At 40.2% G+C, this 15432-nt stretch overlaps 1 protein-coding gene across 1 annotated transcript in view; it reads right to left on the reverse strand.

Moving 5' to 3' along the window:
• The window catches only part of PDE11A (phosphodiesterase 11A), a 388241-nt gene that overhangs the window by 165983 nt on the left and 206826 nt on the right, over positions 1–15432 (reverse strand). The window contains exon 7 of the mRNA XM_059392799.1: positions 2433–2508. Within this exon, the coding sequence (XP_059248782.1) occupies positions 2433–2508 (76 nt within the window). The remainder of the gene's footprint in view (positions 1–2432; positions 2509–15432) is intronic.

Below are 15432 nucleotides of genomic sequence, written 5' to 3' on the forward strand. Positions count from 1 at the left end.
CCAGAGAGGGAGATAAGCCACAAGAGACTCTTAATCGCAGGAAACAAACTGACGCCTGCTGCAGTGGATGGGCATGGGAGGGATGGAGAAGCTGGGGGACGGACATAGGGGAGGGTGTGTGCTATGGCGAGCGCTGGGAATTGGTAAGACTGATGAATCACAGACCTGTACCCCCGAAACAAAAAATACATTATATTTTAGTTAAGAAAAAAAAAAAAAAAAAAAAAAGAACATGGGCTCTGGTGTCACACTGTCTCATTTCACATCTCAACTCCACCATCAGCTGTTACCTAACATATTTGAGCCCTGAAAGTCCTCATCTTCAAAATGGGGATGAAAATGTTGACTATCTCAGAGGCTATGAAGATGAAATGAGATAATGTTTGAATGTTTTAAAGCATGTTGCTCACATGGAGTGAACATTCAAGAAATGTGGGGGATGGTGGCGCAGTTAACCTTCAAAAGAACAAAAAGGTTAGTTCTGCTGCCTAATACCGATGGGGTACATACAGTTCTAGCAAACTTAACTCCTATGTACTTTCTCTGTCTCAAGTTCATTTCCAGCACTGTACCAGATGTTTTGGGGCAAGACTCTCAAAACATACAGTTCTAATGAGAAAAACTGAACAATCTTGAAAATCATTCTCCCATGTCCCCATTTGGTACAAACCAAACACAGTTATAATTCTAAAGCATGCTTGAATTTTTTTAAAACACCTAAATTCCCACTAGGTAAGTAAGTCATCATATGCTAGAAGACATTAAATAATGATGTGTGTATGACGTATATAATGAAACAGAAGTCTTTGGCATGTAAAAGGCAAACTGCAGTCTTGATTTTTTTTTAGAATTTTTTTTTCTTTTTAAAGATTTTATTTATTTATTTGACAGACAGAGATCATAAGTAGGCAGAGAGGGAGGCAGAGAGAGAGAAAAGGAAGCAGGCTCCCTGCTGAGCAGAGAGCCCTATGTGGGGCTCAATCCCAGGACCCTGAGACCATGACCTGAGCCGAAGGCAGAGGCTTAACCCACTGAGCCACCCAGGCGTCCCTGCAGTCTTGATTTTGAAAGAATAATAGATGTTTACTGTTAGGAATGAAAGCTAGGACTGTATTTGAGATTGCCATTGGACATCAACAGCACAGAAACAGTGTTTCTTATGTCCTTCCTCTTCTCTTTAAACTTAAATATATTTAAAAGTATACATGATGCAACTCAATACTTCGTACTAGGGGTTCAAATTCCCAAATCTTTGAACATTCTTTATGTTCATTGATGTAGAAAAATTTTTCTGCAAAAAGCGAACTGATGAAAAAAAATTCTGTTATAATCCAAGCCTTGACAATATTTCCAGAATACTAAATCCTTTGATAAGTAGCAGGGTCTTACAGTTTAATAGGCAATGTTGGGGGGAAACAAAGAAAGGCCAATGCACTAATTACCTTACATCTCTTAGAAAAAATCATGCTTTAATTATGTTTCAATAATTTTAACTAACACCTCCACTCTTTATAACTTCTCTACCTTACCCACTGACTTCTTTCTTAGATTTAATACTTTCCTGATAGAGGTTCTGAGGGGAGGGAAAGGAGCAAAGGAGGGAGAAAAACTTGGAAACTGTTGGCCCACAGTTCTGTTATTCTGGGTCAAGTATAACCTATTTCAGAATCATCCAGACAGAAAGATGCTGCACAGTCTATATGCTGCACAGTCTAATAATGCATGTTCTTTTCCTTTGCATATACTCCACCTATAAAAGCACAGACTTAAGCACACAGATGTAGTGGGAAAATCTGTAGAGGAGTTGGGACAGCCTGACTTGTAACCCTGATCCTGCAACTAACATTCTGTGACTTTATTCTGGTCTTTGTGGGATTCCCCCACCCCACCTCGATTTCCACAAAGTAAGATAAGAGAGTTCTATCAGTTGATTTCTGAGATCCTCTCCAACTTCAAAATTATTGGTTTAAAGAATAAATTTTTGTTCATTGTTCTGGCTCATGTGGATTCATCAGGAGTCTACACCTATGATGTGATGTGAGGGAATGAAAATTAGGTTGATGAGTCCTGGACATAAAAGAGGGGATCAGCTATCACTTCTTGGCCTTTTTGCTAAGATCAAGTGCAAAAGGGGGGAACAGGCTAAAGAAAAAGATGTGGTGTATTTTAAAGTAAATTTGTCTTTCTTTATAAAAGAAGTTTGTACTATGTGGCACAGTTGGTTAAGCATCTGACTCTTGGTTTTTGGCTCAGGTCATCATGTCAGGACCGTGACATTGAGCCTTGCATCAACACCACGTTCAGAATGGAGTCTGCTTAAGTTTCTCTCTCCCTCTCCCACTGCCCCTCACCTGCACCCTCCCTTAAAATTAAAAATAAAAAAAAAAAAAAGAAGTTAAAAAGAAGTTTGAACTATTTAGGTAATGTCTTACCAATTATTTGGTGGTTGCTATTCCAAATAGGGACGCAGAGAACAGATCTTATATGAAATCCTGATATCTGGTCAGCCTAGGATATAAGAAAGTAGTTAATTAAAATTAAACATTATTCACCCATTTCTGACTTAACAGCTTACCACTCTTCATAACAGACATTTTAAAATAACTTTAAAAAAGACACGTTATAATCTATTTTTTAGTGCAGATACTCACCTGCCTCTCTTAATTTAAAACATCACAATAAACATCAAGCCCCAACCAAATATGAATAAACCAAAAGTCCCTACAGAACACTACCTCCTCCAATCCCTGCAGCCACAGAGATCTGAATGTAAAACTCTTGATCATGATCATACCACCAGACAAAAATTCTAGAAACTGTTTCTGCCCTGAGTATTTAAGACATTTTATTTAAACTAGTGGTCAAGTCTCTTTGATTGGGCACATCTGTTAGTGAAAATGTTTTGAGCCTATAATGTTACCATATGCATATATACTTTTAATAACTTCTCTCTCTCTCTCTTATTTATTTATTTGTTTAGTCTTGAGAGAGAGAGAGAGACTCTTAAGCAGGCTTCATGCCCAGGGGGGGGCTCAATCTCACAACACTGAGATCATGACCTGAGCTAAAATCAAGAGTCAGGCGCTTAAGCAACTGAGCCACCTAGATGCCCCAGTACTCTATATTTTTAACATCACTAATTTATTATATATATTATAAAGTCATACACAAAAAATTAAAGTTGCCATATGAGAAATGTAGAGGTTCAGAGATCTTCTTTCTATACTCTAGACTGTCAGATGACATACTTAAAATATGAAGATGTAATTACCAGGACCAAAAACCATTCATTCAGTAATAAGTTCCACTTAATATTAAAACCAATGGTCCATATCTAACTGTTAGATAAGAAGACTGATATGGTTTTGGTGAATTCATATGACCTTGATATCTAGTGAGAAAGGTCAACATGTCATCCCAATACTATAAGAAAAAAAACAAGATATCAAGGTTTTATATGGTTATTGGGATAAAAAAGGTACTTTTAAATGTTCATTGTAGGGGCGCCTGGGTGGCTCAGTGGGTTAAAGCCTCTGCCTTCGGCTCAGGTCATGATCCCAGGGTCCTGGGATCGAGCCCCGCATCGGGCTCTCTGCTCAGCAGGGAGCCTGCTTCCTCCTCTCTCTCTGCCTGCCTCTCTCCCTACTTGTGATCTCTGTCAAATAAATAAATAAAATCTTAAAAAAAAATAAATGTTCATTGTAGAAGTTAAGAGCTACATATTTTAAATATTTGAAATTGGAAGTTCATTTACACTCCTAAATGTTTAGGTGATTATTTTTATTTTGTTATTTTTATTTTATTAAGATTATTTTTAGATTGTTTTGGTTTTCCTCTGAGAAATTAATTTTCCAGATATCTTCTATTCTTGATACCAGTATGTTTGTTTCTTTTTTAAAAGTACTTGTTTGGTTTTGTTCAAGAAATCTTTCCCTACTCCTAGCTCATGAAGATATTTTCCAATTCTTTTCCTAAAATCTTTATTGTTTTAGCTTTCACATTTAGATTTGCAATCAAACCAAAAGTGATTTTTGAGAATAGTGTGAGCTAAGAGTCAAGCCTCTTCTAACAACTATTTATTTGTCACCTCCTATGCACCACACACATGGCTGGGTTTTGAGGATACAAAAATGAATTTAAACAATTATGTGAGGAGCTCACGGTGTGGTAAAAATAGAAACAGTTAAGCTAAAATAAGGGTCCAAGTAAAGCAATTTCAAAATACTATAGAAAAGCCAGCAACTCTGTTTAGAGAAATCAAGAATAGCTTTAGATCCTTACAAGTGTGTCGTCAAGGACAATGATGGCGCTGGATGTTCACTTCCTGTCAGGCACTGGGTTCAACACCTTCACAGGTATTACCTCATATACTTGTTAAAACAATCCTGAAGGTAGGTACTGTTTACTTCCTCCCTCTCAGGTAAGACCCAGAGAGATTAACTGCCTTGAAAGTGAAGAGACTGGTTCAGAGAAAGTCAGATAATAACAAACACATCCATCAGAGTTATCATCCAGAAGAGACAAAGTGGTTTTCTTTCTCTCCCTCAGGCTAGAGTCTGACTTACAGCAATGCTAGGGAGCAGGAAGGAGGAGGTCCATTGTACAGAGGTCTGGGTGGTATCAGCTGCAGACTTGGGCTAGCCAGAGCAGCGCTAGGATGTTTGGGTCTGCTTTGTTCCGCTGAGTGTCATACACAGCGGTTGGTAGTCCCGAGCCAGCACAGAGAAGGAGGGACAGTTGCCTCTGCCAAATCTGGGCCAGCTGAAGTCCCACTCTAACCTTTCCTGAGAGATCTGAAGCAGCTGAGGAACGAGGTTCCTCAGACGAGAACATGTGGTGAGTAAAAGAAACAAGGACAGAGACAGCTCGAGAGGCTGGTGGTGAGAAAAACAAACCTCAGGCTGTTGATCAGTGAAATAAGAGAGAGTTTTGTTTACCAAAAATCATTATTGTAGTGCTCCCCAAAGAATTTCTTATTCTGAGGAGGCTCTCCCATCCCTGCCGAGGATAACATGGAAATTTTTCTGGTTTGCCTAAGAGCGGCTGGAGTTCCCTGATGTGGGGAACACAGTCTGAGCAAAACGATTCCGAGTTCAAGTTACAATTGAGATGGTGGTGGGAGAGAGGGGGTTGCTGAGGCATGTCTCCGAGTCATCAGCCTCTGGTTTGGAGGGAGTGAGTAAAATCACCAAAGAAGAGCTTGTGCAAGGAAAAGGCGAAAAGGATGAAAATTGAACTGGAGGGGACCTGGTATTTTGGGCGGAATGAAGATGACCGGGTCAGTGCCTGGGATGGAAGAGAGCTCCAAAGCTCATGCTCGTAAACTTAAGGCTTTATAGCATTTCTAATGTGTGAATACACTGCTACGACCTTTGCGGAAACAGATTTATTGATGTGTATCCAGACTCTAAAAAGTATAAATATCCTTCAACCCATCAATCCTTGTGTCTAGAAATTTATTCTATGGTAGCTATTATAGCTACACACAAACGTTACATAGAAAGGTGTAAATCATAGCATTACTAATGATGATGCTAGGGACTTGGTTAAGGAAAGCACAGCACATCTACACAATGGAATATTATCCATCGAATGTAAATAGAAGAATATTTGTTAAACATGGACATTTTTAATACATCAAGTGATAATAGTGTGGGTATCTATAGGTGTACAAAGAGTTATCATGTATGTTGGAAAATCCTGGAAATATAACCATAGTAATTACCTTTGAATTGTTGGCCTATGGGAATTTCTGTTTCTTTACTTTCTAAGTAGACTTTTCTTTTTAGAACAGTTTCAAGTTCACAACAAAATGAGTGCAAGTACAGAGAGTTCCCATCTCTTGCCCCACACCGGCACCTTAGCCTTCCCCACTAGCAACATCAGTGTGCTACATTTGTTACAACTGATGAACTCACCCTGATACATCATTTTTCCTACAAAGTCCCCAGTTCACATTATGGTTGGCTCTTGAAGCTGTACTTTTCATGGGTTTTAACAACTGCCTAATGGCCTGTATCCCCCATTACAGTATCACACAGAGGAGTTTCACTGCCCCTCAGAACTTCTCTGTTCCACCTGTTCATTCCTCCATCCCTGCTCAGTTCTGACCACCACTTTTCCTCCCCAGTTTCATGTTCAGTGTGTACATCATGATGATCTGATGCATGTATATATTGTGAAAGAATTCTGCCTAGGGGAGTTTTTAAACTACTATTTCTGCTTTCTAAATTTTGGATAATGAATTACTTGTAGACAAGGGGGAAAGTTATTTTCTAAATAGAACTGACGTGGAACAATAGCGTCAAATTTTGCAGCATAGTCAACTAGGATAAGCCCCCCGAAATGGGTCACTGAAGCACCAAAAATGGGATGAATGAAGACAAAGACAGGCAAGGCAAGAAGGGATGGGACGAGAGACAGAATTCAAGTGGTTAATTCTAGAGGAGAGGAAGGCCACACTCAGAGAGTGGAGTTGGACAGATCCAACACTGGAGGCTTGACACAAGAGGACAGGAGGAGCAAAAAGAGAATGCTGAGAATGTCTTTAAATCATTCCCACTGCAGCTGAGGGAAGGAAAGGAAGCCGACGCTAATCGGCGATGAGAAAAAGGAAGAAAGCGTGGTAATGATCAGCAGGCTTGATGAGCCCAGCACGACGGGAGATGGGGAGAAAGCACAGCAGAATATGATGAGGATGAATTTTTTTATTTTAAGATCATTAAGGCAACCCCCTCTCCCCACCAACTTGTCTATCGGTGGCAATGCTGTTGTTTCTGAAAAATGGTTAGTCGATATGACCATACGAAACAGCAAGGGCTGAGAGCATGTATCGTCCTCTGCAGGGGCTAAAGGAGAAGAGATGAAGCCCATCAAAGGAAGCACCAGACGTCTGAAGAATGAACCCCAAACAGGAGCGAAGAAGGATAACAAAGTAGGCAGGAAAGAATCATCTCTGTTTATCAGATAACCCAGGTGTTCAGATCATATCAGTCCATGGAGCTCATAAATATCTATTGGCCTCTTCACCCCAACCAAGTCACCAAACCTCTCTATGTCTCAGTTTTGTTATTGACATTTATCTCGTGCACACCAGAATGTCAACACTGGCTGTCTCCAGATTTTGGCATTATAGCCAATTCTCATCTTTTTTCCTTTGTGCTTTTTCTTATTTTCCAAGTTGTTTTGTAGGAATATGTGTGAAAGGGTTTCAAAATTTGCAAGGTGTTTTGCAAGTGTAAATATTACATTTATGTTGTAAATGTTAATTAACATTAACATTAACATTGCAAATATTAATACTGAGAGGAAAACCTGCCTCCCAATATCGGCCCCACTGTTCCACAGGGTTCCCAAACATTCTCAGTTCAAAACTCACATCGTTAGAGTCCCAGATGTTAGACCATGTGAGACTAAGCAGCCTTTCTAGAAGGCTATGTTCAAACATATTGTCTGGGAGTGCCTACTTCTTTCCAATTAAAGATGTGTATACCTAAACATTTTCTCTAGTGTCCTCATTGGGTCATTCCAGTACATGCATCTACTTGGAGCCATCAAAATACACTTGTGATGTTTTCCAGCCTCTCAGAGGCAGTCAGTGGAAAAGTTAAGTGAGTTGGTGGTACTATAACACTATTCTTTATTTTTCAATGTGTTTCCTTTCCCTACAAAGGTAGGTGCAATTTTAGTAATACGTCTGTCTGTCTGTATGTATTTATTTATAAATAAAATATTTCATTTTTTTGAGAGAGAGAGAGTGAGTAAGAGAAAGAGACAGAGTGCATGAGCAGGAGAATGGGCAGGGGCAAAGGGAGAAGGAGAAGCAGACTCCTGATGAGTGCAGAGCCCGTGGAGGGGCTCTAACCCAGGATGCCAGGGTTATGCCTTCCAGCCAAAGACAGATGGTTAACTGAATGAGCCACCCAGGCACCCCAGCAATAATTTAAAGCAATACTTTATCTCCCAAATGTCAGTCTACCAAAGAAATTCTGACACTAGGACAAGCTGAGTGTGGAGATGTTCTGACGTCAGTCCCTTGGTTTTTTCTGAAACAGTAGAGAGGCAGTTTCTTTTTGCCTACCTTACCTACACATAGGATCAGTCCTAATGGCTTCTAGAACATACCTACAAATGATTCCTTAAATTTCTGACAAAGTACTCCTGAAAAATCACTGACCATTGGGCTTAGAACTGAGGCATTCACCACCTACGCAGCAAAGTCTGTTCCACTCTGACGACCCTTATTTGCTTCACAGCACACAGCTACCCCATTCTATACCTTAGTCAAGTCTTAGTAACCCTCCTAACCTTCCTCACCTTCCTGGTCATCTGGAATTGTTCCATCCACTGCCCAGTCTTCAAACCCTTCTACCCGGGAGGTATCTCAAACTGGCTTACACTAAGTATCAGCGACTAAGAGGTTGCTGGTAAGCAAATGGTTTTCAGCAGATCCACGGAGCTCTATCACGTAATGGTTTCAATTTTGCGCATTTCCTTTGTGACAGCAGCAGAGCTGATAGACCAGAAGGCATTATAGGAAACAGACAATGAACTGTCCTGTTGGGCTAGCACTCAGCATCCCAGACTACGGGAGTGCTTGGCTATGAGGCTCTGACAGGTGAAATGGGCTTTAATGTGCTAAGTCAAAGGATCTTGGAGCCTGGAGCCCCATTATCCTTAAGTGCTACATGACAAGGGCAAGAAATATTGAGTTGTCTTCAACAGGCCTTAGTAATTAAAAAAAAAAAAAAAAAAAAAACACCAGAGGAAGAATTTCATATGGAAAAACTGGGACTGAAGCCCGATTTAGGGTCATGACACCTTAGATTTAACAGTGTAACTTTGGGCATCAGCCACCCATGGCAGAGGAGATCTGGGTGCTGATAGGTTTCCCACGGCTCCTAAATTTCTAACAAATACATACATCACCAAACCATCCGTGCATAAGACCTGCCCTACTTTTTTAGTTACTTTCTGCCATTTCCCCCCAACTCCCCCTACTTGCCGAACCTTTCTTATTTAAATGTTGGGTCCAATTGTTCATTCCTGCTCCAGACAGAGGACAAACTAACTCCATACATAATTACTCTGAAAATTCTCTCCATGACCATACAAATGGGGGGAAATCCTAAATTAAGCAATAGAATATTACAGCTTATAATGACTAAATAATGCCTTGTTGTGCATTAGTGTCTTTGTTTTAAGGTATTCTTTTGAATCTAGTACAAAAAGAAAGGGAGAAAGCGTCACAGATAACGCACTAGAGCGCAACTACTTATTGGGAGTTGAATTCATAAGCACAATGCCAGCTAAAAGCAAGACCAGAATAACTGTTTCAGGGTGACTGTATTTGTAAATAGAATATGCACTCCAAGAAGTCACCTGATACTGCAGCAGCTCATCTGTAAAGGCTTTTTATTCACATGCTGTTGGGACAGTCTCAGGCAAAGAAGGACCCTAGGATAAAATCCAGGCAGCACTCTACGCTGGCTAGGGCAATAGAGAATAACCATCTGAATTCCCCAAAGATATGGCAAGGAAAGTTAATTTACTTAGAAATCTTGCATTATTTCACTTCTGGCTCTGAGTAATAATTTATGGTTTTTAGAGGGCTCATAATAGCCTGGCAGAATATAATTTCACATAAGACATAAAGGGTCTAAAATTTTAAAATAGCTTTATAATTTTACTGAATTACAAAAATAATACAAATACTTGTGAAATTTTTAAGTAAAAATAAAATCCAAATCTCTAATCTTGTCATCTCTCTAGACATGGCAACTATGAACAACTTAGTGTAAGTTATTCTTGATCTTTTCCTACAGATATATAATATGCTCATGCATCAATCTATGATATATTTAACAATATATATATTCATAAATAACATAAATAAAATATTAAACAACACTGAACAAAAATGACTATTAAGTACTAAACATTGTTCCACTTATTGGGGAGATATCAGTGAGCAAAACAGACAAAATCCTCACCTTCACTGAGCTTACATTTTAGTGAGAGAAGACAGATGGCAAAAATAAAAAAATAAATACAGAAATAGATTACATATTAGAAAGTGTTAGGAATTATAGAGAAAAAAATAGGGCAGGGTAAAGGGGATTTAATAGCAAGGTTGTTAGGCCTTACTACTAGGTAACATTTGAAAGATGACTTTAAAAGAAATGAGGATTTGATCAGAATCCTAGAGGAGAACATAGGCAGTAACCTCTTCGACATCAGCCACAGCAACTTCTTTCAAGATATGTCCCCAAAGGCAAAGGAAACAAAAGCGAAAATTAACTTTTGGGATTTCATCAAGATCAAAAGCTTCTGCACAGCAAAGGAAACAATCAACAAAACAAAGAGACAACCCACGGAATGGGAGAAGATATTTGCAAATGACAGTACTGACAAAAGGTTGATATCCAGGACCTCTAAAGAACTCCTCAAACTCAACACACACAAAACAGATAATCATTTCAAAAAATGGGCAGAAGACATGAACAGACACTTCTCCAATGAAGACATACAAATGGCTATCAGACACATGAAAAATGTTCATCATCACGAGCCATCAGGGAGATTCAAATTAAAACCACATTGAAATGCCACCCTACACCAGTTAGAATGGCCAAAATTAACGAGACAGGAAACAACGTGTGTTGGAGAGGATATGGAGAAAGGGAAATCCTCTTCCACTGTTGGTGGGAATGCAAGTTGGTGCAGCCACTTTGGAGGACAGTGTGGAGATTCCTTAAGAAATTAAAAATAAAGCTTCCCTATGACCCTGCAATTGCACTACTGGGTATTTACCCCAAAGATACAGAGGTAGTGAAAAGAAGGGCCATCTCTACCCCAATGTTTATAGCAGCAATGGCCACGGTCACTAAACTGTGGAAAGAACCAAAATGCCCTTCAACTGACGAATGGATAAGGAAGATGTGGTCCATATACACTATAGAGTATTATGCCTCCATCAGAAAGGATGAATAGCCAACTTTTTTTTTTTTTTTAATACCCAACTTTTGTAGCAACATGGACAGGGCTAGAAGAGATTATGCTGAGTGAAATAAGTCAAGCAGAGAGAGTCAATTACCATATTGTCTCACTTATTTGTGGAGCATAACAAATAACATGGAGAACATGGGGAGATGGAGAGGAGAAGGGAGTTGAGGGAAATTGGAAGGAGAGATGAACCATGAGAGACTATGGACTCTGAAAAACAATCTGAGAGTTTTGAAGGGGTGGGAGGGTGGGAGGTTGGGGGAACCAGATGGTGGGTATTGGGGAGGGCATGGATTGTATGGAGCATTGGGTGTGGTGCATAAAAAATGAATTCTGTTATGCTGAAAAGAAATAAAAAGGAAAAAAAAAAGAAGTGAGGATTTGAACTATGGAGATATTAGGGAAAAAGTATTTCGGATGAAGGAATAGCCAGTGCAAAGGCCTTGAGGTAGGTGTGTGAGCAGTATGTTCTAGGAATAACAAAATGACCAGTGTGGCTGGAGAAGTAGGAGTCAGGGCTGAGGTCAGTTAATGAGGTGCCAGATTGTGTAGGGCATTGTAAACCTCTGAAAGGATTGTGAGTTTGGCTTTTCCTATAGTGATGACATAAGGAGACTTTGAAGAGTTTGTGAGCAGAGTTGTGATATGATGACCTAAAATATAAAAGCATCTGGCTATTATATCGAGAACAGAGTATAGAGGGGCAGAGAGGAAGAAGCTATGGCCATGAAATAGCCCAGAGATGGGGGTAGCTTGGACTGGAGTCCAAGCTTGGTAGGAGTTGTGTGGTGAGAAGTAGTCAGATTCTGGATAAATTTCACAGGTAGAGCCACCTGGACTTCCTGATGAATTAGACATGCAACATGAGAGAATTATGCCTATAAAATTTTGTCATGAGCATCAGGAATGATTGAGTTGCCTTAAAAGATATAGAGAAACAGAGAGAGGAGTAGGCTTGGGAGAAGAAAAGTTGTGAGCTCTGTTTTAGACATGTTAGGTTTGAGGGGTCTATCAGAAAAATATGCTTGTGGACATTCTTCCATAGTAGGACATATGGAAGGTTTTATGGGATAGAGATACTTTGTGTGGATGCAAGTGTAGTCATTATAAGTGTGGTAGGCAGAATTCTCAAGATGGCCTCTAAGATTCCCACTTCCCACACTCCATTTGGTACAAGTCTGGTAGAATCCTCTCCCTTTGAGTGTGGGCAGGACTCATAAATATGACAGGATCATCAATTCCTTGATTAGGTTATGTTATGTGGCAGAGGTATGGGATAGCCACTCTTGTGATTATGTAATTCACTCCTGACATCCTGTAAGCCTTTGTCGCAGCCGACTGCATCACATTCTCCTGATGGCTTTGAGCAAGTGAGCTGCCATGTTGTCATAGGGCTGAGTGGCTAGTCACTAAGGGCAATCTCTAAGAGCTGAGAGAGACCTTTTAGCAGCAGTCATTAAGAAAAGGGAAACCTCAGTCTACAACTGCAAGGAACTCAATTCTGCCATCACCTGAACAAGCTTTGAAAGGTGCCAAAATCCACATGAGAATGTCACCTAGCCAACACCTTGATTTTAGCCTTTTGTGACCCTGGAGTGGAGAACCCAGCTATGCAGTACCCAGTTTTCTGATCCACAGAAACTGTGAGATAAGAAATGGATGTTTGTCTTATGCTGCTGAATTTGTGGTGTGTCATTATGTAGCAATAGGAAATTGATACACACGGTGTTCTGTCAGTATCTTCAGGAGCCAAGCACAGGCACCCTCTTCCCAAGGAGCAAATGATGGGTAAGACTATAAAACCCACCTACATGGTAACCTGTGAACATGAGTGCTTCTTGAGCCACAATAAATAAATATAATCAGGTATATCTTTTCTCTCTTCCATCCTTTTCATGGAAGATGTAACAGAGTCTTATAACAGAATGAACATACCGTGATATTCATAAGGTCACAGAATTTAGAGCTCAGAAATTTAGTTCTGCTCTGTGAGTATCTTATATAACCATTCTCTCATGATTTTCTACCCCTAACCCAAGGAGTTTGGCCTTAAAACCATGCAGGCCATCAAGCCCAGCAGGTGCCGCTCCTCAGAGTCAACTCAAACAGGCAGATAGAAGGCAAGTAATCACTGCGGCTTGCCCTCCAAGTTGCTCTCCTCCCCACAAGGAGGGAACTCCATTAAACATTTAATACAGTCACAAAGAGAATACCCAGCAGGTAGACAACTATGATTACTTGCCCTATAGCCTTCACAGCAAGCTCTTGGCAGCACCTGGGATGGGCTTTATATCACACGAAACACTTCCCTTTGTAGTTTCTATTAAAAGGAAGACCAACAGTTTCAAAACTGAGGTTTCAAAGTAAGGATCATTCTCTTGCTGCATATCTTTGGGCAGAGCTTGTGAGGACTTCCCAGAAGTGATTATAAGGTAGGAAAGACACCAAAATTGGAAATCTAGTTTCCACTTTAGCTGTACAGCTATTTACAGCTGTAAAGCTTGTCTTATTCTCTCTTATTAACAGAAATTCTCTCTTATTAACAGAAAATAGCCACTGGTGTCATGAATCTCCCAATTGACAAGCTTCCTGTGTTCATCTAAACTGGGGAAGAAACTACCAAATGCACAAGAGAAGATATATTGGGGTTGGCGCCTAACTGGCGATCTGAAGACTCCACAAGATGGTTTGCTGGGCAAGTCATTCATTGGTGGTTGCAGGATGATTTCATTCATGGAGAAGGGAACATCTCCCTGTGCAATACCAATGATCAGGACATTCTGTTTGGGTTCAATAGGAACAAAAATTAAACTCCTATTGTGGTAAGCCACGGAGATTCTGGAGTTTATCTATTGCCTTAACTGATACTGTGACTTGAATGTGGGGAACGGGGTTGCATTTGAAATATACCAGAGTAATCGATTTTTCAGCTATACATTTTAAAGACTGGTGGGTTGTTTGGACTTGGACAGTGTGGCTGGCTGACTCCAGAAATTTGATCATCCTTAATGTGCCTTGGTAATCTGGTCCCTGGATGTCTGGCCATTCTTGTGGAGAGCCAAGTCTGCATTTTGCTGGCTCCTTGAGGAGAGGATATGGTGACCATCTCTCTACGGTAGCCCAAGGCCACGGGACATGCATCCAGCCTCAACACCTCTGTAACTAACATCTGTTACTATTCCTCCTCTGAGAAGACAAGGAGAGAACTGGCTGACTTGAAGACCTACAGGTTATCAGATTAGTGCTACCATCTCTTCTTTACTGTCAACAAACAATCACCCTTAATTCCCCTCTTTGGCTAGCAACTTTCCTCTTCCTTCCCTACTGTGTCTAGGGATGAAGAGAGTTGAAGCTGGTTTGTCTATAATCAAGGTCTGCTGGTCTGCTGCTCTGTGAAAGGTCCCTCATTTTAGAGAAAAAGACCTGCTTTTGCCAATCTGCTCTCACCCCAAAAGAAGAAAGTAGTTCTTTTTTTTTTTTTAAAGATTTATTTATTTATTTATTTGTTTGACAGACAGAGATCACAAGTAGGCAGAGAAGCAGGCAGAGAGAGAGGAGGAAGCAGGCTCCCCGCCAAGCAGAGAGCTCGATGTGGGGCTTGATCTCAGGACCCTGGGATCATGACCTGAGCTGAAGGCAGAGGCTTTAACCCACTGAGCCACCCAGGTGCCCCAGAAAGTAGTCCTTAATCAGGCAAATATCTTCATTGATATTTATATAGAACTGCATCATTTATAAACTGTATATAATTTAACATGTTATAATGTATATGCAAGTAGTATGCCTACAGGCAGGATAAAGAGGTGGGTCTGCTGGCCAACATTCATGTGCCTTTGCGGATAGAAGGAAGATGGGAATGGTGATTCCATTGCCCAGCAACTCCTTTGCAGCTGGTTCTTATAGGAGACCAATCAGGGAATTAAATTAGGAATCAGAAAGTCCAGTCTGTTCTATGCCCTATCTCAAGGAAGCTGTGTGGTCTTAGGCAAGTCAGTCTGTTTCCTCGTCTGTAAAGAAATCTCTAATATTCCTATTAACTTAAAGTTGACACATCTATAATATTAAATCCCAGCATAAGACCAATCCATTTTGGGGGGTTCTATCCCAGGACACTACATTGTCTGATGAATTAGGGTCCTTTTTCATGTTCAGTAAGGAGAATTCAAGTTGCCAGAATTAGCCATTGAGCTATTGAGAAATTTAGGATAGATACCAACATTCAGGAAAATGTATTTCTGGCAAATTTAAGTTCATTATATAGATTTATGTTGAGGAAATCTGTAGGAAAAATAGGAAATGCTTTGAAGGGATTACCTATGATACCATTCTGCAGATTATCATTCTTGTTAACCAGCTTCAAACTATTCAGGGAAGTCAGTGAGTGTAGAGAACCAAAAGGCAAGCACTTTTTCCAGTGGAGAGAACTCT

Source organism: Mustela nigripes, chromosome 3, assembly GCF_022355385.1.
Source record: "Mustela nigripes isolate SB6536 chromosome 3, MUSNIG.SB6536, whole genome shotgun sequence".
NCBI lineage: Eukaryota > Metazoa > Chordata > Mammalia > Carnivora > Mustelidae > Mustela > Mustela nigripes.